Source organism: Mixophyes fleayi, chromosome 4, assembly GCF_038048845.1.
Source record: "Mixophyes fleayi isolate aMixFle1 chromosome 4, aMixFle1.hap1, whole genome shotgun sequence".
In the NCBI taxonomy this organism is placed as follows: Eukaryota; Metazoa; Chordata; class Amphibia; order Anura; family Limnodynastidae; genus Mixophyes; species Mixophyes fleayi.
In genome coordinates this window covers 164,231,945-164,255,474 of record NC_134405.1, presented here as the reverse complement: position 1 = coordinate 164,255,474, position 23,530 = coordinate 164,231,945, and the positions used below count along the sequence as shown (strand labels likewise).

The 23,530-nt window shown below is 39.9% G+C and overlaps 1 protein-coding gene across 4 annotated transcripts in view; it reads left to right on the top strand.

Moving 5' to 3' along the window:
* RELN (reelin) overlaps positions 1-23,530 on the top strand; it is a 447,264-nt gene that overhangs the window by 345,906 nt on the left and 77,828 nt on the right. For all 4 annotated transcript variants that reach the window (XM_075208761.1, XM_075208759.1, XM_075208760.1 and 1 more), the window contains exons 29-34: positions 12,405-12,562; positions 14,527-14,734; positions 17,210-17,286; positions 20,613-20,771; positions 21,295-21,483; positions 22,496-22,769. In XM_075208761.1, the coding sequence (XP_075064862.1) occupies positions 12,405-12,562; positions 14,527-14,734; positions 17,210-17,286; positions 20,613-20,771; positions 21,295-21,483; positions 22,496-22,769 (1,065 nt within the window). The remainder of the gene's footprint in view (positions 1-12,404; positions 12,563-14,526; positions 14,735-17,209; positions 17,287-20,612; positions 20,772-21,294; positions 21,484-22,495; positions 22,770-23,530) is intronic.

The following is a 23,530-nucleotide window of genomic DNA, read 5'->3' as shown; positions in this document are numbered from 1 at the left end:
CTCAATTTGTCCAAACAATTGCAAACTATTGCAAGTCACAATTTCACTCCTGAAAATGAAAATATATGTCAGTAGGCAGTCCCTGATGTATAAGGTCAAGGTGCAATAAGGCTATAAATACATTGTTATCTTTCTTGGCAAAGCTTCAGAAATGACATATTTTAACCTGGTAATAAACAGTTCTGGGATTTCAGTCTTGTCCTTTCACAGATACTGTGTACTTGGACCGATATGTTTCCAGATGGCAAGAAAGCCCTGCACAGCAAGGACATACTGTTTAAATCTCTTTTCTTTCCACTAGAAGAGAGAGCAAGTGATTGACTGGCGTGTACAATTCATCTCAGCTTGCCGTCACTACCACCGCTCCTCAGCAGCTTGTTTGCAGAGTCATATGTTGAAAGTCACAGCAATCATTAAGAAATAGTAAATGTGCCAGAGTGACAGTTCATGTTGATGAGACTAAATAAATGAGATGAGATGAAAATAAATTATGCTTAGGACCTCCACTCATATTCCTTTTATTAACATACCTTACAGTTGGAAAGGTGATTAGTAATAGAAAGCTGAGCATCTGACAAGGTTGTGAATAATACTATTTACATGCTCAGCCTTCTCCTCAGATTGGCAAAATTGCTTTTTTGGATTCTTCTGTATGTGTTCTGGTGATCAGGGTTATTATCTATGTACTTACATAGCTAAGGCACATTTATGCAGTGTTATACTATATATTAAATACAGGAGATTCAAGGACTTAAACAAAAATCTAAATGGATAAGATACAATACTTAATATATAGATATATAAATACACTGAAAAAAAATAACACACTCGTGTAGCTGCTATTCTCAAAAAAGTAAGAGCAAGATGTTAGAGCCAGAATCATATACATGTATGCAGGTATATGAAAACACACAAACTAACTTGAAGCATCCATACAGGTTAATTAAACATTTCTCTTGTCTCAGCTGCCTAGTGGCTCCTATAACCCGTAAAGTCTTTCCAGTTTAACAAAATTAACACAAAGTTAGGCTAGCTGAGCCTTATTTGTTGGGGGGATTTTTTTGTTTCATTTTTGTTATAGATGTCCTCATTTTTAAATAAGTGGATAGTATAAATTTGGGAGATTAATGTACATAAGAAGGTGATAAATCCTGCTTGTAGAGGGACACATAGGTAATTAAGATCTTTGAAGCATCTTGTTATTCTAGTTTATCTATTTATCTTTATTTAGTTGGGTATTGTCAACAGGGTCGGACTGGCCCGCCGGGGGACCGGTCTATCCCCCTGTAGGCCCTGACCCTGATCGCTCCCCTCTTCGTTGGTGGGGGAGCGAGTAGCTGAAGACAAAAAAAACAAAAAAAACCTTGCGTGTCTGCGGCGCCGGTTCCGTGCGCACTGAATGCCGGGCGTGACGTCATCACGCCCGACATTCAGTGAGGAGCGCCGCAGACAGAAGACAGAAGACAGAAGAGAAGAAAGAATCAGATAGAAAAGGTAAGTGAGGGAATGGAAGAAAGAAGAGAGCATGAAGGCAGAGCGTGAAGGGGGAGCGTGAAGGGGGAGCATGAAGGGGGAGCATGAAGGCAGAGTATGAAGGCAGAGTGGAGGGGGAGCATGATGGCAGAGTAAGGGGGAGCATGATGGCAGAGTATGAAGGCAGAATGAAAGGGGAGCATGAAGGCAGAGCATGAAGAGAGTGGAGGGGGAGCATGATGGCAGAGTGAAGGGGGAGCATGATGGCAGAGCATGAAGGGGGAGCATGAAGGCAGAGTATGATGGCAGAGTGGAGGGGGAGCATGAAGGCAGAGCATGAAGGCAGAGTGGAGGGGGAGCTTGATGGCAGAGCATGAAGGGGGAGAATGATGGCAGAGCATGAAGGCAGAGTGAAGGGGGAGCATGATGGCAGAGTGGAGGGGGAGCATGATGGCAGAGTGGAGGGGGAGCATGATGGCAGAGTGGAGGGGGAGCATGATGGCAGAGTGGAGGGGGAGCATGAAGGCAGAGTGAAGGGGGAGCATGATGGCAGAGTGGAGGGGGAGCATGATGGCAGAGTGGAGGGGGAGCATGAAGGCAGAGTGGAGGGGGAGCATGAAGGCAGAGTGAAGGGGGAGCATGATGGCAGAGTGGAGGGGGAGCATGAAGGCAGAGTGAAGGGGGAGCATGATGGCAGAGTGAAGGGGGAGCATGATGGCAGAGTGGAGGGGGAGCATGAAGGGGGAGCATGATGGCAAAGTGGAGGGGGAGCATGAAGGCAGAGTGAAGGGGGAGCATGATGGCAGAGTGGAGGGGGAGCATGAAGGCAGAGTGGAGGGGGAGCATGAAGGCAGAGTGGAGGGGGAGCATGAAGGCAGAGTGAAGGGGGAGCATGATGGCAGAGTGAAGGGGGAGCATGAAGGCAGAGTGAAGGGGGAGCATAAAGGCAGAGTGAAGGGGGAGCATGAAGGCAGAGTGGAAGGGGAGCATGATGGCAGAGTGGAGGGGGAGCATGAAGGAAGAGTGAAGGGGGAGCATGATGGCAGAGTGAAGGGGGAGCATGAAGGCAGAGTGGAGGGGGAGCATGAAGGCAGAGTGGAGGGGGAGCATGAAGGCAGAGTGAAGGGGGAGCATGAAGGCAGAGTGAAGGGGGAGCATGATGGCAGAGTTAAGGGGGGCCAGGAGAAGGGGGGAACAAAAGCAGCATGACACAGGGTGATGAAGGGGGGGGCAAAAACAGCATGGAGGGCGCAGTGTGATCATAAGGAGGCCCAGCATGGTGATTAAGGGGCACAGTAATGTGTGCGATGGCACAGCGGGCTTGTGGCAATGTAATGTGTGTGTGGTAGGTGGTAGCTAAATAATGGGTGCTATTTTCTTTGTAGGGTGAAGGTGGGACAATTTAATTTAAGATGGGGTGGTTTGGGGGCTTTTAATTAAATGTGAATATGAATTATTTAATGGCAGTGACGGTTGCGGGAAATAGGTATATTTATTATACGTATTATACATAAATGCGATTTATTGCAGGGGCTGTCTGGAGGGAGGGAAATAGGTTTATTAAATGGAAATACTATAACTTTAATGTTGGGGCTGGAGGAAGGCCTAAGTATTAATTGTTGGTCCTATTGATTTAATGCCAGGGCTGGTTGGAATCTTCTAAATGTACCCATTATTTTTTCCAAATAGGGCCCTCAACATTCCAAGATCCAGACAAGCAGCAACTAAAGAAACCAGCAGCTACAGGTGGTAAAAGTGACAAGAACAGGTAGGACAGTCTGTCAAATATTCTGAGTCTAGTGCAGGCTTGGCTAACCTGTGGCACTCCAGGTGTTGTGAAACTACAAGTCTCAGCACACCCTTCCAGCAATAAGCTGCTATATATTGGCAAAGCATGCTGGGGCTTGTAGTTTCACAACACCTGGAGTGCCACATGTTAGCCAAGCCTGGTCTAGTGGGACAATCCCGATTTATGGTGACTGTTCTGCCCAATCTAAGGGGCAGGTCAGACTGTGTACTCTTTATACACACACTGCATTCTTTATATACTACACAATGGTGCTAGCTGTCCTTCGTGGGCTGACCCCTCCCCCTCTAGCATCTAGTCTCGCCTCTATGATGACTGGCCACACCCCCTCTGGTGGGCCCCTAGCGTTGCAGTTCCCTGGTGGGCCCTTCATGCCCCAGTCCGACACTGATTGTCAAATACCATCACAAATTGCAGATTTTCCCATGTAGTAAGTAGAATGTCAGGCACTGTCTCTGCAGTCTTCTCTCTGCTTGGGGATGGTCGCTTGTTTCTTCTGTCCTTGAGTGGCCCGTTGCTCAACAACGAGGGACAACTTACCATGGCCGGCTCTGTCATTCTCTGCGCATAGCTTGCACCTCTCGCTCTGATCAAGCTGTTGGCGGTCAGTTACATCACTGACCGTTGGGAGGGGGGGCAATCAGTCTTAGCCTGCTTCTATTTAAAGTTTCTGGTGCCAGAGTATCAGGTCTACCTCTACTTCAGTGTTTTGCCCTGCATCCTAACTGTGGACACCTTGGTTTTGACCCGGCTTGTTACTGAACTCTCCTTCTGGATCCTGTCTCTGTTTCAGCTCACTTCCTGGCTACTATCTCAAACTGTTTGACTAATCTTTTGGATTCTGATTTGGTGCTTCATTGCTTTGACCGTCGAATGCCTGACCATCCATTCAGATTCTGATTTGGTACCTCGCCTCACCAAATTGATACTTGGACAATGAGTGTTCCTGGATCTATATATTATGTTTTCACCATACTCCTGGCTCCATAGCTGTTATTACAAGATTACAATTATTCGAACAGAAATGTGACAGAATGACCAGCAAAATAACAGTATTGGAGCCTTTTAAAAGATTTTCTGCTTCAGATATTATTTTTCTTGATCACAAGCTGCCAACTGTATCCATTGTTTTTTCTGCGAACATGTCTGCCTTGCAAATAATTGAACTGCCTTTACTACAGACTTTACAGGCAGATATAATCCTGTTGTGATCTCAGTTGGATCAGCTTGTTGCATTACTTACAGATCCCATCAAGAAATTCAGATATTATTTCTCACAGCTCTTCTTTTTCAAATGTTGTTGATTTGCTCCAATCAACTTTATCTGCTACTGATTCTACGCTTGCAGCACCTCTCAATAATGCTACTACTAAACTGCGGTTAACCAAGAACTATTGAGTAGCAAAACCCAGGCCCACTGGTGGCCCATGCCCCCATCTGACCGAGGAGGAGCAATGGCACAGAAAGATTAGCAATTATGCCTCTACTGTGCCAGTAATGAACACTTCTTACAAGACTGTCCACTCCGCAGACTACAACATCTTCAGCGTGCTCCTCTCCTGTTCCTGGCTTTGTTCACACTTCTCCTCCTGTTGCTACATTACAACGTAACCTGTTCCCAGGAAAGGGACCTAGCCACCTGTCCTGAGGTGCCTGTTCCTGGCTCCTGCCCTGAGGTACCCGTTTTTGCCTGCTCTCCACAACTTGGGCCTTCCAAGTCATGTGCCCAACCAGGGCCTTCTAATTTATGTGCTCAGTCTGGGCCATCTCCTAACGAGGTTGTCCAACCCAAGCACCCAAGCCATTTTCTGACAAGGGTTTCCAGTCTGAGCTGTCTTCTGCCAAGGGTGTCTTTTCCGAGCCCCTAGAGATTTGTGCTCCTGCTCTGCAATCGCAGTCGGGGACTCCCCTGGGTCCGCTTCTCAACCAGAGTGTCCAGGGTCTGTTTGAGAACCTCTCTCAATATGAGGCTTTGGGCCTCCTATTTTCCCTCAATACCAGGTCCTGTCAACAACCAAAATAGGCAGGTACTTCTCTTGTTGTCGAACTTTAGAGGGGAGTCCTTGGAATGCAGTGATCAGAAGGTTTGCCCCATCTCTTGCAGTTCCAACTTGCGGTTCATCTGTACAATCTGCAATTTCTCCTGTTACCCCGATTGAGGAATTACCTTTGTGTTGTAACCAATTGGCTCAGTCTTCTATTCCCAAGAAGTCTCATAAAAAGTAAGGGAAAAACAAGAGAAGAGGGTCCGCTGGGTCTCAACTTTTCTCTGGCGCATTTACACCCTTTGACTATCCTGTGCGATTGGACGATGATTTCTCTGCTCCGTACCCAGTTATGGACTATGATTCAGATTTTTTTGACTGTTCCTTGTGATTTGGGCATCTGGAATCCATGCTAAAGGGGGGGAGGGCACTGTCAGGATCTGCCACTGGCTGCACTGAAGCATTGCCCATGGGGATGCTGCATTGCCTCTGCAGCTTCTGTCTGCTGGACTTATGTTTGGACTGTTTGTATCAGGCCTGCAGTACCTCTGGCATACTAGAGGTGCTGCTGTTGCATCATTGCCATTTTCCCCTAACTAGCAGGAGATAACCTTCTCCCTTTGTTGATTACTGCACCTGTGTCACTGACTATATATGCCTGCTCCTCACAATGCTCTTTGCTGGTCATTGTTTGTCCCCTTGAACTTCCTACAAGCAGCGATCTGTTTCTGTGAATCCCATGTCCACCATTACTCAGCTAAGTTCATTTGTACCTGCTATTTGCATTCACTGCTATTTACCTGTTTTCAGCCACACCTGAATATCTGTTTAGTATACTCAGCTTTACCTGGTCTGTACCTTGCATATCTGGATTGAGTTATTGCTTCAATAAAACAATTTGTTTCACTATACTCCTGGCTCCATAGCTGCCATTACAAGATTTCAGTTATTAGAACAGAAATGTGACAGTGTGCTGGTCTCAGAGAGGGTAAATATCAGAGAACAGACAATGGATAGGTGAGCTACCTAATATGTGCTTTTGTTGAAACGATTGGGGAGCAATAAAATAATTTGTACATGGGAACCAAACTTTAATGAAAGAAGAAGCCGATTCATGAAGGTTTCTAGCGATACACTGTGATATAGATATATATAGATAGATAGATTTTATATATATATATATATATATATATATATATATATATATATATATATATATATACATATATATAGCTATATCAGAGAGCGAGAGAGAGAGAGATACCTATAGATATAGAGAGAGAGATACACTATATGGACAAAAGTATTTGGCCACACCTGTTTATTATTGAATTGAGGTGTTTCAATCAGACCCATTGCAAGAGTGTATAAATTCAAGCACCTAGCCATGCAATCTCCATTTGCAAACATTTGTGATACAAAATGGGTCGTTCTGAAGAGCTCAGTGACTTCAAGCATGGTACTTGGAAAGGATGCCTCCTTTGCATTAAGATGGTTTGTGAAATTTAATCCTTGCTGCATAGATGGCGTAGTGGTTAGCACTTCTGCCTTACAGCACTGGGGTCATGAGTTCAATTCCTGACCATGGCTTATCTGTGAGGAGTTTGTATGTTCTCCCCGTGTTTGCGTTGGTTTCCTCCCACACTCCAAAAACATACTGGTAGGTTAATTGGCTGCTAACAAATTGATCCTAGTCTGTCTCTGTCTGCCTGTGTGTGTGTGTGTGTGTGTGTGTGTGTGTGTTAGAGAATTTAGACTGTAAGCTCCAATAGGGCAGGGACTGATGTGAGTGAGTTCTCTGTACAGCGCTGAGGAATTAGTGGCGCTATATAAATAAATGGTGATGATGATATTCCACAGGCAACTAACTGTAAGTGATATTATTAGAAAGTGGAAGCATTTGGGAACAACAGCAACTCAGCCACGAAGTGGAAGACCACGTAAATTTACAGAGCGGGGTCAACAACTGCTAAGGCGTATGGTGCAAAAAAATCGCCAACACTCTGCTGATTCCATAGCTGAAGAGTTACGAACTTCCTCTGGCATTAATGTGAGCACAAAGACTGTGCAGCGGGAGCTTAACGGAATGGGTCTCCATGGCTGAGCAGCTGCATGCAAGCCTCACATCACCAAGACCAATGGCAAGGGTCAAATGGAGTCATGTGAAACACACTGACACTGTACTGTGGAGCAGTGGAAACGTGTTCTGTGGAGTGACGAATCACGCTTCTCTGTTTGGCAGTCAGATGGGCGAGTCTGGCTTTAGCAGATGCCAGGAGAATGTTACCTGCCTGACTGCATTATGCCAGCTGTGAAGATTGTTGTAGGAGGGATAATGGTATAGGTCTGTTTTTTAGGGTCTGGGTTAGACCTCTTTTCTCCAGTGAAGGGCAATATTAATGCTTCAGCATACCAAGTAATTTTGGCCAATGCTATGTGTGAAGACGCTTGGTTCCCAAATCACTCAGACACGGTATTAGAGGAAAAATAGCAGTATGATTCATTCTGCAGAACAGGATTAACTACAACATGGCCCTTAACGATATCAGGTCCAACAAGTTTGGAAATCAGTTCAAATAAATCCAGTGAGATAGGTTCCACAGCCCAGAGCAGAGCATCACCTCTTGGCCAAAGTCAGTCACATCCATGTCTAGCTCCCAGGGTAGCCTCTTTTATCACCTCATAATCCCACTGTGGGAACTGCCTGCCCAGGGGAGTTGCAAAATAAATCCAGTGGGATAGGTACAGCACAGTCCCCTTAACAATAGCAGGTCCAACAAGTGAGGAAATCAGTTCAAATAAATCCAGTGAGATAGGTTCCACAGCCCAGAGCAGAGCATCACCTCTTGGCCAAAGTCAGTCACATCCATGTCTAGCTCCCAGGGTAGCCTCTTTTATCACCTCATAATCCCACTGTGGGAACTGCCTGCCCAGGGGAGTTGCAAAAAGTTTCGATTGGTGGGCTTCTCACACTATCCAGCCCCCTCCCCTATCTCCCCAGATGACCCCTGCTGGGTCTGGCTCCTGGCTGCCTGTAGAGCCCACTAGTGGACAATAGGGAGCAAACAGAAATAACAATGGTAGCTTAATTCACTCAACTCCTGAGTGTTTACTTACACACATATATATATATATATATATATATATATATATATATATATATATATATATGTATATGTATATATATATATATATATATATCCCCCCCATAATGCAGGAGGGGGTGGATCTTTTCAAGGAGTGGCTGTTTAACAATTGAAAATGAAGATGTACTGTACATGAGACATTGCAGAAGTCAAAGGGTGGGTGCAATAGATAGAAATGAGAGGGGGTGAAGTAAGAAATGACCAGAAATGTAATAGTTTGAAAAATAGGAATAAAAGGGAATCTCTGATAGATGCGATTGGTTTATTTCTACTGCTTTTGTCACAGTGCCCTTTGCTGATAAGCAGTTGATGAGAATAAGAAGGGAACGATGCAAATAAAACAGCAGGGTTTTTTTATTGTTCTTCATGAGTCTAAAAGCAGAAATTATACCATTACATATCTTTTTTTCAATGTATGCATCTGTTCAAATGAGCATTGAAAGTGTACACTGTGAATGAAACAAACATAACTATTAGTGAAGAAGGCAAACAGCATACTAGTAATTGTACAGTGCATTCGCTATGATGAGATCATATATATATATTAGAGATGTTCACTGGTTTTGGTTGTGGATCTGGATTAACTTTGTGTTTTGGCTTTTGTTTTTGTTTTGGCAAAACCGCCCTTGCGTGTTTTGATTTTGGTTTTAGATCCCTATTTTTTCCTAAAATCCCTATTTTCTTTACTAAAATCACATAATTTTGCTTCTCCCCCCCCTACATTATTATTAATCTCAACAACAGTAATTTCAAGATATTTGTGCAATTTAGACTACCTCACAGTTCACAATCTTATTTTCGTACACTTTCAAACAAAGACTGCAGCAGTTCTTGCCTGTGATAAGAAGAAAGCCATTTTCATTCCTGGGCTTAAGACCAAAAAATCCACCTCTTATGTGTGGAATTATTTTTACCCAAATCCTGACAACAGTTGTCTAGCCATTTGTAGCATTGTAAAGTCACAGTCCGTGTAGGTAGAGACCTTAACCATCTAGGAACCTCATCCATGTTACACCATTTGAAGCAAGTTCATGGCAAGCTTTTGTGAAAATCAGAAACTTATGCTAAAAAATAACAACAAGCAGTCCAGCATCAGCAAACTCCCTTCTTTCAGCTAGTTCCTAGCACCTGCAATCTACACCCCCAACACCTTCATCACCAATATCCTCACAAGTGATGGGAGTTAGTCCTGCATCCAAGTTTCTAAGGCAACATGACTTCTCCCCTATCCAGGACTCCTCAGAAGAATCCTTGATCGTTAGGCCCACTGCTGCTGCTGCTCCTGCTGCTGGGCAGGTGGATCTTCAACCCAGAAGCAGACCAAGAAGAAGACTACTAGTAGCTTACAACAATTGACTGTTAAACAATCCTTTACAAGAGGAAGCAAGTATGAAAGTCACCCAGTCGCAAAGCGAATCACAGAAGCCATGGTGACTATGCTAGTAAAGATCTGCGTCCAATATCCACTTTTAATGCAGCTGGTTTTAGACAGTTACTTGAGGTCTTGTGTCCCCATTACCAAATCCCATCACGACACCATTTTACTAGAATAGCTATTGCTCACCTCTACCAGAAGGTTCGTAAAAATGTAATTATTGGGCTACAAAATGCCATTCTACCCACTGTACAACACAGATATATGGAAAAGCGGAACTGGGCAAACTAAAGATCATATGATTGTAACAGCCCACTGGGTTGGCGATTCGCCTTCACCAGCAGGGACAGCAACAGCATGTACCCAAGAACATCGCATTTTTCAGAGGCAGGCTACTCTGTGTATTATCTGCTTTGCTAAGAGGCATATTATTATTATTATTATTATTATCTTAGATTTGTAATGCACCACAGTGCTCCACAGCTCTGTACAGTAGGGAAGACAAGGACATACATAAAACAAGACATACATAAATAAAACAAGAACAGACAGGGCAGACAAAAGGAATGAAGATATGAAAACAAAGGGTATGGAGGACCCTGCTCATTAAAGAGCTTATATTCTAAAGGGAAGAGGGCACAGCTGAAACAAGAGGAGGGAATGTGGCTCAGCGTGGAGATTGGGATAGTTGTGAGGGTGCATTAGTGTGAATAGTGTTAATGAGGATAAGGTCACCTCTAAAATAGAGATGGGTTTTCAAAGAGCATCTAAAGATTTGAAGGCTGTGGGAAAGTCTGATTGAGAGTGGTAGGGAATTCCATAAGTGGGGAGCAGCACAGGAGAAGTTTTGAAGGCGGGAGTGGAAGGTGGTTATCAGAGACGAGACAAGGCGCAGGTCAAAGGTAATACTGCTGACAACCTATTTGAAAAACTAAGGGATGTCATTGCAATATGGCTTATCCTGCTTGGACTCCGCTGAGGATATGTGATTTCTGATAATGCCAGCAATATTGTTAGAGCATTAAAGTGGGGGGGGGGGGATTCCATCACATTCCCTGTTTTGCTTACACAATCAACTGTTACAGAACTCAGAACTTTTTAAATAATGACAATGACATACAGGAGATGCTGTCTGTAACCCGAAATATTTAGGGTCATATTCGGGATTCTGAAACAGCATGTAGGAGAATGCAGCAGCTGCAAGAAGAATAGAATTTAGTCCAACGCAGTGGAGAATACTTTCCGTGTTGTGCAAGGTGCTAAAACCACTCAAAGTTATCACCTGTGAAGAGAGTACAGACACTGTTCACTTGAATCAGTTTCTCTGGAAATTGCTGCCGGTGGTGAAGCAGATGAGTCTGCACAACATTTTCACATTTGGTCTGGTCTAAAAGAATTGCCCAAAAATCGTGACAGCTCTTCCATAAAATGAACTACATATTCCATGGGGAAGGCCATTACCGGCAATTAAATCAAAGTACACAGACTTCTGTGATGGTGAATTCCAGCGGGGATGAATTAGTATTATTTGAGGATGATGTACACACTGATGAGGGTGAATATGATGACCGTGTAGATTGCAGGTGCTGAGATCTAGCTGAGAGAAGGGAGCTAGCTGATGCTGGTATGCTTGGTAATATTTTGGGTAGAATGGCATGTTGGCAATTTTATGTTTTTCTATAGTAAACTTTCACCTTTATTAGAGAGGTGTTTTTTTCTTTAAAAAGGTACAAGCTTTTTATTTACATTTTTGTTTCCCTGACTTAAAACCACTATTCACTTGAACATAGACTTTAGCAAAAACCTCTTTGTGTTTTACCTATATAACACAGTACAATGCGACTGCAGATTTAGAAGATCAAACCTGCCAGCCCTAATATTTCTATTTCAGCAATGACAATTAGCAATGGAGCAATGGAGCTTTCCTCTTTGTGTGTTACCTATATAACACAGTACAATGTGACTGCAGATTTAGAAGACCAAGCCTGCCAGACCTATTATTTCAATTTCAGCAATGACAATTAGCAGTAGGACAATGGAGCTCTCCTGAATGTCACTGGAGACTTTGAAGAACACTGCTACCCCTCCTCTTTCTTTTCTACCTATGACGCTGCCCAAGTGCACTAGAGACTGCCAAGAACTGTGCTACCCCTTCTGTATCCCTCTGTGAAATGGCGCAGAATCACCGTGGAGGGCGGTACTTATAGAATCCAAAACTTGACGACGTAACAATGACGTTTTGCCTCGATTTTATTTCTGACGGCGTGCAAAAGTACGTGGATCTGCTAAGTTCGGGTGTGTTCAGTTCTCGGGGAACTGAGCCTGAACATCTCTAAAATATATATATATATATATAAAATATTGTTTAGATATTGTACTAAAGGGTACATTTTCCTTTATCTATTCAGCACATTGTAGTCTATCTTCTGTGTTAACAGACATGTAACCATGTTTATTGATCAAAATGCACAGCTTCAAAGTGGGTCATTGTCTGAAACATAGCTTGTTGACATCTGCCTGAGACCTGAAGATTCATTGTATCTTTGTTGCACTACAGATATATTCAATCTCAACATTTTTTATGTACTGAAATACATAGACTATACTTTACATTTCAGTAAGACCAGATTCCGCTGGATACAGGAGAGCAGCTCACTGAAGAATGTCCCTGCTTTTGGCCTTGATGGTGTCTATATATCTGAACCCTGTCCCAACTACTGCAATGGTCACGGGGATTGTGTTTCTGGAGTTTGTTTTTGTGACCGAGGATACACAGGTAAAAACCTGCATTGTGCAAAGTATTTGTATTTATGATCATATACATTATTGTAAAATACATGTGAATGTGTGTTTGTGTGTATATATGTATATATACACCTACGTGTGTGTGTGTAGATGTATATATATATATATATATATATATATATATATATATATATATATATATATACACACACATTATATAACTTTCAGAAGGGGGGCAGTGATGCAATCCATCCTCTTCTGCACATGTGCAGGGGCCAGTTACAGATTCACTGCCCTTGCGCTGAAATGATAGTGGGAGGAACAAACGATGTAACACAGAGTGCCGCAACTACAGCCCCTGCTCATCTCCTGTCACAATCACTGCTGCAACAGTGGTAGTTCCACCATTGGAAAAATTTCATGTACTACTGTATGAAAAGATTACTGGAGTAAATATTGTTATTAGTTATATGAGGGCTGAAAGCTAGCAGCCAAGCATAATTTACCCCAAATGTTTATGATCAGTACATTAAAACTGGCCACACATGTAGCTATTTTTTCAACCAGTTGAAAACAAAATGGACAGAAATCCCTAAGTTTGGAGCACTATTGACCAATAAAGATGGCCAACCACATTTGAAATCCTACAGAATTTTAAAATATCCATGCCTAAAATGCAGTTGGTTGGTAACTGATGTTGCATGTGAGTCTCAGCCAACCTCACTATTGGGGCCCAGCAGGATCCAACAACTTGACTTGACCATCAGACAGGGAAATCAGGTTGGCCACCTATACATTATTCAAATAGGCCCAGTGTCTGGTTCTTAACATATGTAGTCACCTTAAGTCTATAAATGAAATTAGATTAAAAAAGGCATCTTCCCTTACAATTTATATTCAGTATTGCCAACTCACTGAACTTTCTATCTGTCTCTCTTTTTGATCAAGAATCCCCACTAATCTGTTCCTTTCATATAGTTCCATATTTTGGTATATGTAGGGTTATTTTGATATACCCCATTAATTATTTGGCTTCCAAATTATGTACATTATTATTAATAGTACATTATTATTGTACCCACTTTGTGTACGCTTTGGATTTAGAAATGTGTTTTAACTGTGTCTAGCAGTGGTATGTGCACCTGCCTACATGGGTAGCTGAAAAAGGGCATGTGTTTACAGTAATATTTAGTACCCAATTTCATCTTATGAAATGCAATATCAGGCATGCTTACCATATGACTGTTACACCTGAAGTCATTACAAACATTAGTTCTCAGGACACATGTCATTAGTACTCCCTATCCAGGAGTAACCATGTGAGGTGGGTTTTGAGTTGGGAAATCATATTTTAGTATTTCTCTAATTTATATTTTAAATTTATGATGAATTCATGTATTGGTTGCTCTTTAACAATTTTCCAGTGATATTAATGTTAGTTGATGTACAGCAGAATTGAGTTCAGTGAGTGGAAATATACATCAGTGTGAGTAATGTTTGTAGGGAATGCTGGATTTAATTCAAAAGGATTAATCGTGTTGGACCCTTTGAGATGTCATAGCCATATTGAAACATATGTTATGGCCTTACTGTATGTGCAGAAAACATATTTATACGTTTCTGGTGGGTTTTTTTTTGTTTTTCTTTAAATTTACATGTTAAACTGAACATTTAGTTAATTATTTACAATGTTCCTGTAAAACTACATATGAATATAAATGTTGCTTTATTTTTTATGTTAAAAAGTGTCTTAAAATTTGGAAACACATTAAAACAGAGATTTTTGTAATTTGTTACTGTTTAGTAAATTCTTTAGTAAATGAAATGGATGTAATTGGTTGCCCTTTGTCTCTCTAGTGACACCATTACTTGTCATGTAGAACAACACACAGGTTACACATCTATGTAACATTATCCATAAAACATTAGCAAAATTACTGTCAGCAACCTATTTTTTATCGTTTGTCATATATATTGATTTGCTTTTAATTTTAGCTGAACATGGAACATGTGTCTCAAACAGGCCCAATCCAAGTGAGATGTTTGACAGATTTGAAGGCAAACTTAGCCAGCTTTGGTATAAAATCACTGGAGGTCAGGTGGGCACTGGCTGTGGGGTGATAAGCGATGGCAAATCTCTGTACTTTAATGGGCTTGGAAAGAGGGAGGCAAGAACTGCAGCTTTGGACACGACAAATACCAGGTGAATAAACATCCAATAGATTGCATCATTGTATATCTTAAACAGCTTTCTTGTGATAGTGAATTCTTACATGTGTTTATTATGTATGGTGGTGGACGGTCTCGTTAACTTTCCTTGTTTACTATAAAATAGCGTTTTTGAAAAATAAGTACTATCCAGCACATGAGTCAGAAGAAACACATATACAAAGAGGTCATTATTCTTTTTACTAGGATCATAGAAAGTTTTACGTTGTTCCCAGAAATACATTTCAACTCAGGGCATCATAAAAACATTTATTTGTCAGCCATGCATTTCTCTGCACAATTTCCATTGGTACTTGTAGGAAAGCAGACCGTCACAGTGTGACCAGAACTATGTTACTGGAAACCTTTAAGTCATATCTCAGTGTTCTGGTGGTCTTTATCCTCAAATCTTGCTGGAGGCTCCAGAAATGCTTCATAACTGCTATATATTACAGTGCAATAATACAAAACTAAGTTCACCATAAACAGCAAAGGTCTTTGGTTTCCGCACATGCTCAGGAAGTGAGATGAAGAAAGATGATTTCCTCAGTTAAAACTTATGACACAGTAAAGAAAGATTTATATATTATGAGCGTGACTCATCATCAGGCCAGTCTTACCTTTTAAGTGTTTGCACGGGATTTTCACCAAAACACTTTATAGTCTCTGTAATGGTTGATAACATGGTGCGGAGTTTACTATTCACAGAGCAGGTACTAGGGCCATGGTAGATGGGGTGAGAACTTCTGGGAGATGGATTCTGTGGTAGGTTTAAGGGTCACATTTAGAAGAAGGGTTAGATGGAAGAGCATCAGTGAGTTTATCTGACAAACTCCAAAAAATATGCCAAATCGGCATATCTAATATAGAGGTGAGAGGACATTTAGGAAATAGCGAACAGAATATGCAATCATAACATATAGAGAATATATCAATCACAACATTTGACTTAAGTTTCTTTAAGGGAGCTACAAAAATGGTGAATTTTAAAAGGGAAAGATCTCAGATAAACTGTGCTTCCAGACTGGGAAAATAAAAGCACAGATACCGAATGGGACATTTTTAAAAACAATTTGTTGCAATTACATACCATATGACATCAATATTTCTAGATATAAAAAAAAATGTGTTTTAATGAGAACATATTGGAGGGTATAAGGTGAAAAAGAGAGCAATTGAGACTGTAAATTCATTATGGAAATACAAGGAATGTACCAAAATATGTAAAGAAGAAAATAGATTAGCAAAGATTGAAGCTGAGACACAAATTTCTAAATACTTTAAGTCTAATTCCAAAATGTTTAAGTACTTAAACTGCAAGAAAAATAAAACTTGTAATATTGGCCCACTAATAGAAATATTAGGAAATATAATTGTATTAGGTAAAGAGAAAGATGATCTTTTAGGTATGTGTTTTTGTCTATATTCGCCAACAAGCATAAGAAAATAGGTTGTGTAGCTATAGTCTCTTTAGACCATTTGCTTCAAAAAAACAAAAATTAAAATTACATTTACATAGACAATCCTTAAAATCTCTGATTTCTGTTCTAGAGATTAAAAGTAATGTTGAAGGTGTTCTCTTTCCATCCACAATTTCTCCACTCACGCTCAGTAGCTTGTGAACAGCCTGCTGTATTATTGCAATTTGTTCATCCTGAAAATAAAAAAGTTAAATCTATGGTTATTACTAATGAGCATATAGCCCCTGAGCTGTGACATTCTGGGAGCAGAGTGGTGACATATATAGGAATTGTTTATACTTCGTAGGTGGCAGAAAATTTTGATGCACTGACTGTGCGGCACACACTCCTCACGGCAATGGTTAATCTCATTACTAGGAGTATGTGCTGTAGCTTTGGCCCTGATTCCTCTTCCAGCAGACTGCTACACAAAGTGGCAGAGATGAACATTGTGTTGATTTAAGCAAGGGAAATATGGAGGAACGTGGTGAAATGTGCCACTCTTTCCTCCAGATTATCTTTAGTGCATAGACCCCTACGTCTTTTAATATTTTAAATAATGGTCGGTATGCAACAGTGGAGCATAGGACCGAAGCTGTACACAGATGGAAGGAAAGCTTCTGTAACTTTATTATACTACTTAGTTGTGACATGTGCTTGGTGTGGAGATTCTTGCAAAAGTAATTGTGAAATATATGTGTAATATGTCACACAGTTCAATGAAAAGTTATTAGTTGCAGAAGGGGGGCCCTAGGACCTGTTCAATGCCATTTTGTGCAGAACTTATAACATTTCTAATGAGTGTATGGGTTCTCTTTTTAAAAACAATATTTTTCATTAATTAAAAATAAAAACACACATAAAAAGAAATGACAAGGATATGATTGTAAACTATTGTCTAGGTGATAGCATCTAGTTACCTGATCAAAAGAGCTTTTGACATGATCAGTCTTACTAGTAAGACTGATCATGTGATCTGAATCTCTTTCTTGTTTTTTTTTTCCTTACAGGTTAATTCAATTTTACCTACAGATTGGAAGTAAGAATAGCGGCTCCACTTGTATCCAACCAAAGGCAAGAAATGAAGGTAAATATTTACCTTGCATCATATACCACTGAATTACACAGTTGTTATAAATTTGACTAAATGTGTTTTTGGAAAGTGAAAAGTGATGTCCCATTGAAAATGTAGGCTGTGGCCTGATAACCATCACAATGTAAAGAGCAATTTCTCTTGCAGTGAGAAAAAGGATTTGTTGTCGACCTCCCCTCATGCCCATGTAGCCAGGGAATGACCCAGTAAATGCGCTCTCTGCGCCCCTTGAATCTCATGTAAATATCTATTCTAGTCAGCTTTGAGCAAGAAACACCCGATTCACTGAATACTGACAGAATTTGCAACATCATTCTGCCACAGATATTATCTTGGCTCACAAATCTATGCACTTATTCTGACCCATATAAACAGTAATCTAGGCGCACAGTTTCACAAAATGTCATATACATATTGATGAAAATGTTTTATTTTGTGTAGGACAGAACCTGTGTGTGTGTTATGCACCATTTAAAGCTGTAGTACCACTTGTGGCAGAACATTTTAGACTGCCACCTTAAAATGACTGTGGAGATGGAAAAGGAAAGTGAGCTGGAGGGACAGTCAGAAACCACAATCTTTGTGCTAAACCTATTCTGTCCCCCATCCCCACATCCCTCAGCAGCATCATTTGTTGAAAAGTGGAGATGTTGCCTATAGCAGCCAATCAAATTCTAGCTATTATTTATTTAGTACATTGTACAAAATGATAGCTATAATCTGATTGGTTGCATTTGGCAACATCTCCACTTTTCAAACCCGCCGGAAACTCGCAGCTTTATACATTTACCCCCATGGCTCCAAGGATGGTAAGAAACATAATAATAATAATATGTAGTAATGAAGCTTTAAAAAAGTTATTGCTCCCTGATATATAGAGCAAGCAAGCAGAGTTTATACAGCACTTGTATTATACTTTCATAATATCAACTTGGTAACTTAGTTCTTCTTCTTTTAGTGCCACCATTGTCCTTGTGTCTGTACCAGGACAGATCTTGCTAAAGTTATAACAATTTGCAACTGAATAAAAGCTGATAAACAGCAAGTGGAAGGGGATCAATGTTTTCTACAGCTTCACATTTTAATAAATAATAATGTGTAATATTGCAGAGAATCTTTTAGACATGGTCATATTGCCTGGTTAATTTTAGGGAAAAAAGTTTGTCTTATGCGTTAAATTAAAATTGTTTCTACCTCCTTTTCTCATGCAACACATTTATCCAAAGTGCACATGTTTCAAAACAAATCAAAGATCTTTTTACCACCAACAAAGATGCTAGGAAAAAATGTTTATAGATGTAAGGAATAAAGAAAATTAATAAGTGCTTTATGCTTTTAGTTTTCAGGCTCCGATAATGTGCTTTGTGAGATACAAATGAATTCTACAGGGGTCCAATTTAGACGCTAGGCTGACCTCACTTGATGTAGGGATGTTTGCAGCCACACGGAGACACCACAGAGATTTTGTCTATGTGTAGGAGACAAACAGCACTTATTTGTGAAATGCTTTGTTATAGTCATAACAACCCACAGACACCTTGCTGATTTTTCCTGTAAATAGTAGATGTTAAAATTTAAAACATGAATCAAATATACTATATTCAGGGGTAGGCTGCGCTGGGGGGCATCTGCATCCCCTGGGCCAGTAACATTATGAGCTACCTTAGGTTGGGTCACTGGGCCACCTGCATTTTTTTTCTTTTAAAATATTCCTAATAGGCTGCGGAGTCAAGTCTTGCCACCTGGGCTAAAATTCCCAGCCCCCCCCTGACTTTATTTCTAACATTTGTGTACAACTGTCAATTTAAGCAAACAGTCATGTTCAATTGTTATGTAAAAAGTGTTTTTTCAATTAATAAAGCTGCATAGATGGCGCCAGATAATCGTATTCCAACAAGTTGATTCCAAACATGCACATCCTGACATTTATAATTGCTAAGAATTTGCTGAATCTTACAGTATGTCAGTATCCACGCTGATCCCTCAGCAGGCCTTGTATATAAACAGGATACACTATGCTAAATACATTGTAATTTCAGAAAAATAAATTCCAGTTCCCATTTGTCTGATGATGATACAGTGTTAACCTTCTCTCTGCTTCACAATTTAAAGAAAAATCTTTTATATTATCACTGGGATCTAAAGTAAAATGTTTCACAATGTTTCGTGTTTCAATTCACAAGTAGCGTGACGGACATATTGTTTGTTGTGATTAAACTAAATAAGATCACATTACAAAAGGTGCAATTTATAACGCTCCCCATAGGCAAACCGAGGGGGGTTTCTAGTGCCTGAAACCCCCCTTAAATCCTGGGGCACTGTATAATTGAGGTGGCTGGACCCTGCCCCCGCTTCACACGGCTCTGCTTGAAAAGGGAGAGCTGCGTGCACCTAACAGTAGTACACGCCCATGTATATTATAGGGATAAGAAGAGTTGGAGAGCAGCCAAGCACTGTCTAATATTATAGCCATGCCCCCATGCATGCTGGTCACGCCCACTGGTGGCGTGGTGTGGAAACCCCCCTATACAAATCCTGCGTTTGCCCCTGCTCCCATTAACGTATATTTTTTAGTATATGCAGAGAAAATTGTTTAAGTCCTATAGCTAAATGCACACTATTTTAATATATTATGATTGCACATAAATCTACTTTAGACAGAACTTATTAATAATAATTACATTTGATAAACATATCCTTTTAAATATAATTTGAGGGTTGTTATGTGGCAAATGGGGTAACTTCAACTTGCAAATATTTTTTTTTAAAAAAAAAACCTTACAGTGGGTCTGTACTGCGTAGATATTATTTAAGTGTTTTAAATATCATTATATATATCTTCTTACTCTTTATAAGCATCCTACTGTTTGCTGGATTGATATGGCTTTGTCACTGTGTTTGAAACTAATTATGTCCTTAGGAACAATGTTCTGTTAAGGTGTGATTGGTGAGTTTTTTTGTACATTGTATCACTGCCCACAGGTATTTATTATGCTGTCAAATGTACAAGTATGCTGTCTCACCATCATGAACATTCTTGAGGATGGAGATAGTCACTTATGTTATTTTATGCCAATATTAGTATGGCAATATTCTTTATTGATCTGCATGATTGTAACAATAGAATAACATATTTATAATCACTACAATATTAACACAGTCATTATTGGATATAAGATAATGATCATCCGTTTTTAAGTTGCAGTCACAATCATGGTACATTTGAAGTCATATTGTAGCAAGGTAACATGGTCTCTTATTCTATATAGAGGACATTTCAGATTTGTAAAATGTCCTGCCTTTTTTTGTGGATAATTCAGGTATTGTCGTCCAGTATACCAATGATAATGGTATCAGCTGGAGTCTCTTGCGTGAGTTGGACTTCTTGTCTTATCTGGATCCACAAATAATCTCTATAGATTTACCCCGTGATGCCAAGACTACTGCTACTGCTTTCCGATGGTGGCAACCACAGCATGGTAAGTTATGTGAGAAGAAATATCTTGAGGCTAAGTGTAATGTGACACAAATGCCATGTTCCTAAATTCAATAATGCAATGTGTAATGTAATTACCCATTATACTATAGGAGTATAGAGGGTTTATAAGTGTACAATTTGGGGCCTTTCATGGTATTGGAGCTTGTGGCCTTCAACTTCCCTATGAATGTTCATAGCTTCTAATATGTGGCCTAATTTGTATTCATTTATGAGTCGGCCTTGCAAACATGTAACATGTAAATAAACTTCCCAGTAAACACCCGGACAGCACTGGTGTAGCAAATTAGGAATAAATACATGGAGGAAGGCTTGACTGCATAAATTACTTGTCCCACATCTTACTTTATGAAGGTTTGTTACTCAGCTTATATCTGACAGATACTTTCTTGTGTTACTGATTTACTCATCCAACAACACCAATGGTATCAGATAGTAGATATTTTTGGTTTATTTTGTATAACTGTATCCCTTTCTTTTTATGTATTGTGATTATGATATTTCAGGGAGACAGTCAGGTCATTGGGCACTAGATGATGTCCTCATTGGAATGAATGACAGCTCTAGGACGGGTTTTCAAGATAGATTTGATGGTTCTGTTGATTTGCAAGCAAACTGGTACAGAATCCAAGGAGGTCAAGTAGACATTGACTGTCTGTCCATGGATACAGCCCTTGTGTTTACTGAGAATATAGGTATGTATTCCTAAATTATTGTCCCCACGAACTATTAAACCTGCATCATTGAGTTTACCTCTATCCCATCAAACAAGCCACTGCGTTTACTTGTAAGAGGATTGAGTATGTATTTTTTTTTTTTAAAGGAAAACATGTATTACTTAATAGATGTAATATAAAAATGTCAGTGGTATAATGTATATTATGTGTTAAATGATACAATACACTAGTATGCCCTTCCATTCTGTTGCTTAAGGCACCAACTGAAATGGTGTTACTCTTCACCCTTATAAACACAAAGTAAGCATTTATATCAGTGTAAAGTTATAGGGACAAAAATGGTACTTTAAGTAATACTGGATCTACCATTCATTATTTTCAGTAGTTTAGATAGAGACAACTTCATCGGTCTGCTCCAGCACATAACTTAGATTGCATAACAAATTATGTTGCATACACTTCGCTACTGCTAGTGTCACATGTTTGACTGTTAGAAATACCATAGAGACCAGGGGATTAGAACTGGTAGAGGTGGTCTGCTGGATGTAACAGCCCCCTTCCCACTCATCACACCATGTAATATTCCAGTTCAATGCTCACTGTGCCAAAATGTACTGGTAAAGTGAAAAATATTAATGCTAATTGCAAGGGCAGTTTTTATAAAATGGTTTTTTTTTATCTTCTACTATATTTTCTTGGAATCTTATTTTATTGTATTTATTTTCTATATGTGCATGATTTCATTTCCTAATGAACATAAAAGGAAGAAAGTAATTCAGCTTAGTGGCTTTTCAGAAGTCTAATGTAATGTAGATCACTTATAGGCTCATTCCTATATACAAATACCTTTGGTGTTCTAGAAGGCTAGAAATCCTCCAATAAGTAAAAAAAATCAAGTAGATCATGTATAATAAAACAGATATTCTTCTTCTGTTTTTGATAATGTTTAGAATATTTTCTTGAAGACAGCAGTCCCAGTTACAAGAAGCAATCAATTACTATCCACTTAAGCTCTTCATTTGTGTTCCAGGGAAACCTCGGTATGCAGAGACGTGGGATTTTCAAGTGATGCCTTCCACTTCTCTACAATTTGAGTTGAGCATGGGTTGTAGTAAACTATTTAGCGATTCCCACACAGTTCAACTGCAGTACTCATTAAATAATGGAAGAGATTGGCACCAGGTTACTGAGGAGTGTGTGCCCCCAAGTATTGGCTGCTTGCACTATACAGAGAGCTCAGTATACTCATCTGAAAGGTTCCAGAACTGGAAAAGAATTACTGTCTATCTTCCACCTTCAACAATGTAAGTTCATGAGTATTATACGTCCATTCGTCAGTAATTGTGGAGGAGATTGATAAAAACAGAGCATCCATTGTTACCGAGCATATAATATTTAGTACATGCATACATTGACACACATGTGCTTGTTTAAATATATAAACTTTTTATCCAACAAAAAGATTTTGCACATATTAAATATTGCATACATTGTGCTATTATATATATATATTGCTACATGTTTGTACATATTACTTAAAAACAACAGTTTGTTGCAGTTGTATTGTTTCCAAGCCTGACATGTGCTTATTAAATTTCCCAAGTACCGTGGTATACCCTTTATTCCCCCAGGTTAGTAGGTAAATCACCTCTATGAACCTGCATCTGCCCTCCACAAATTATATTCTCTTTATTTACAACTGTTGCAATACACCCTACCACCCTTATTTTTCCTTCACTTTATTTTTTGCATGCAGTATTTACATCTTTGTGATTTACACATGTGTGGACGGCTGTACTAAGCAAGCATTTTTGCTTCATGTTTAATATCCTGTATCTCCTTTAGATTGCAAGCTTAAGGGTCCTTTCACCTTTGTTTCATTGGTTTCTTCAAATTGCTCCCCTCATTGTGCAGCAAAGCAAAATATGTTAGTGCTATATAAACAAAGGATAGTAGTATATAGTAATCAAGGGTTTTCTGTGTCATAGCAAAATATCAATATCATACTGACCAAAAAAATCACCAAGTAACTATCTATTTGTCTATCTTTTTAAATTTAGTTTTG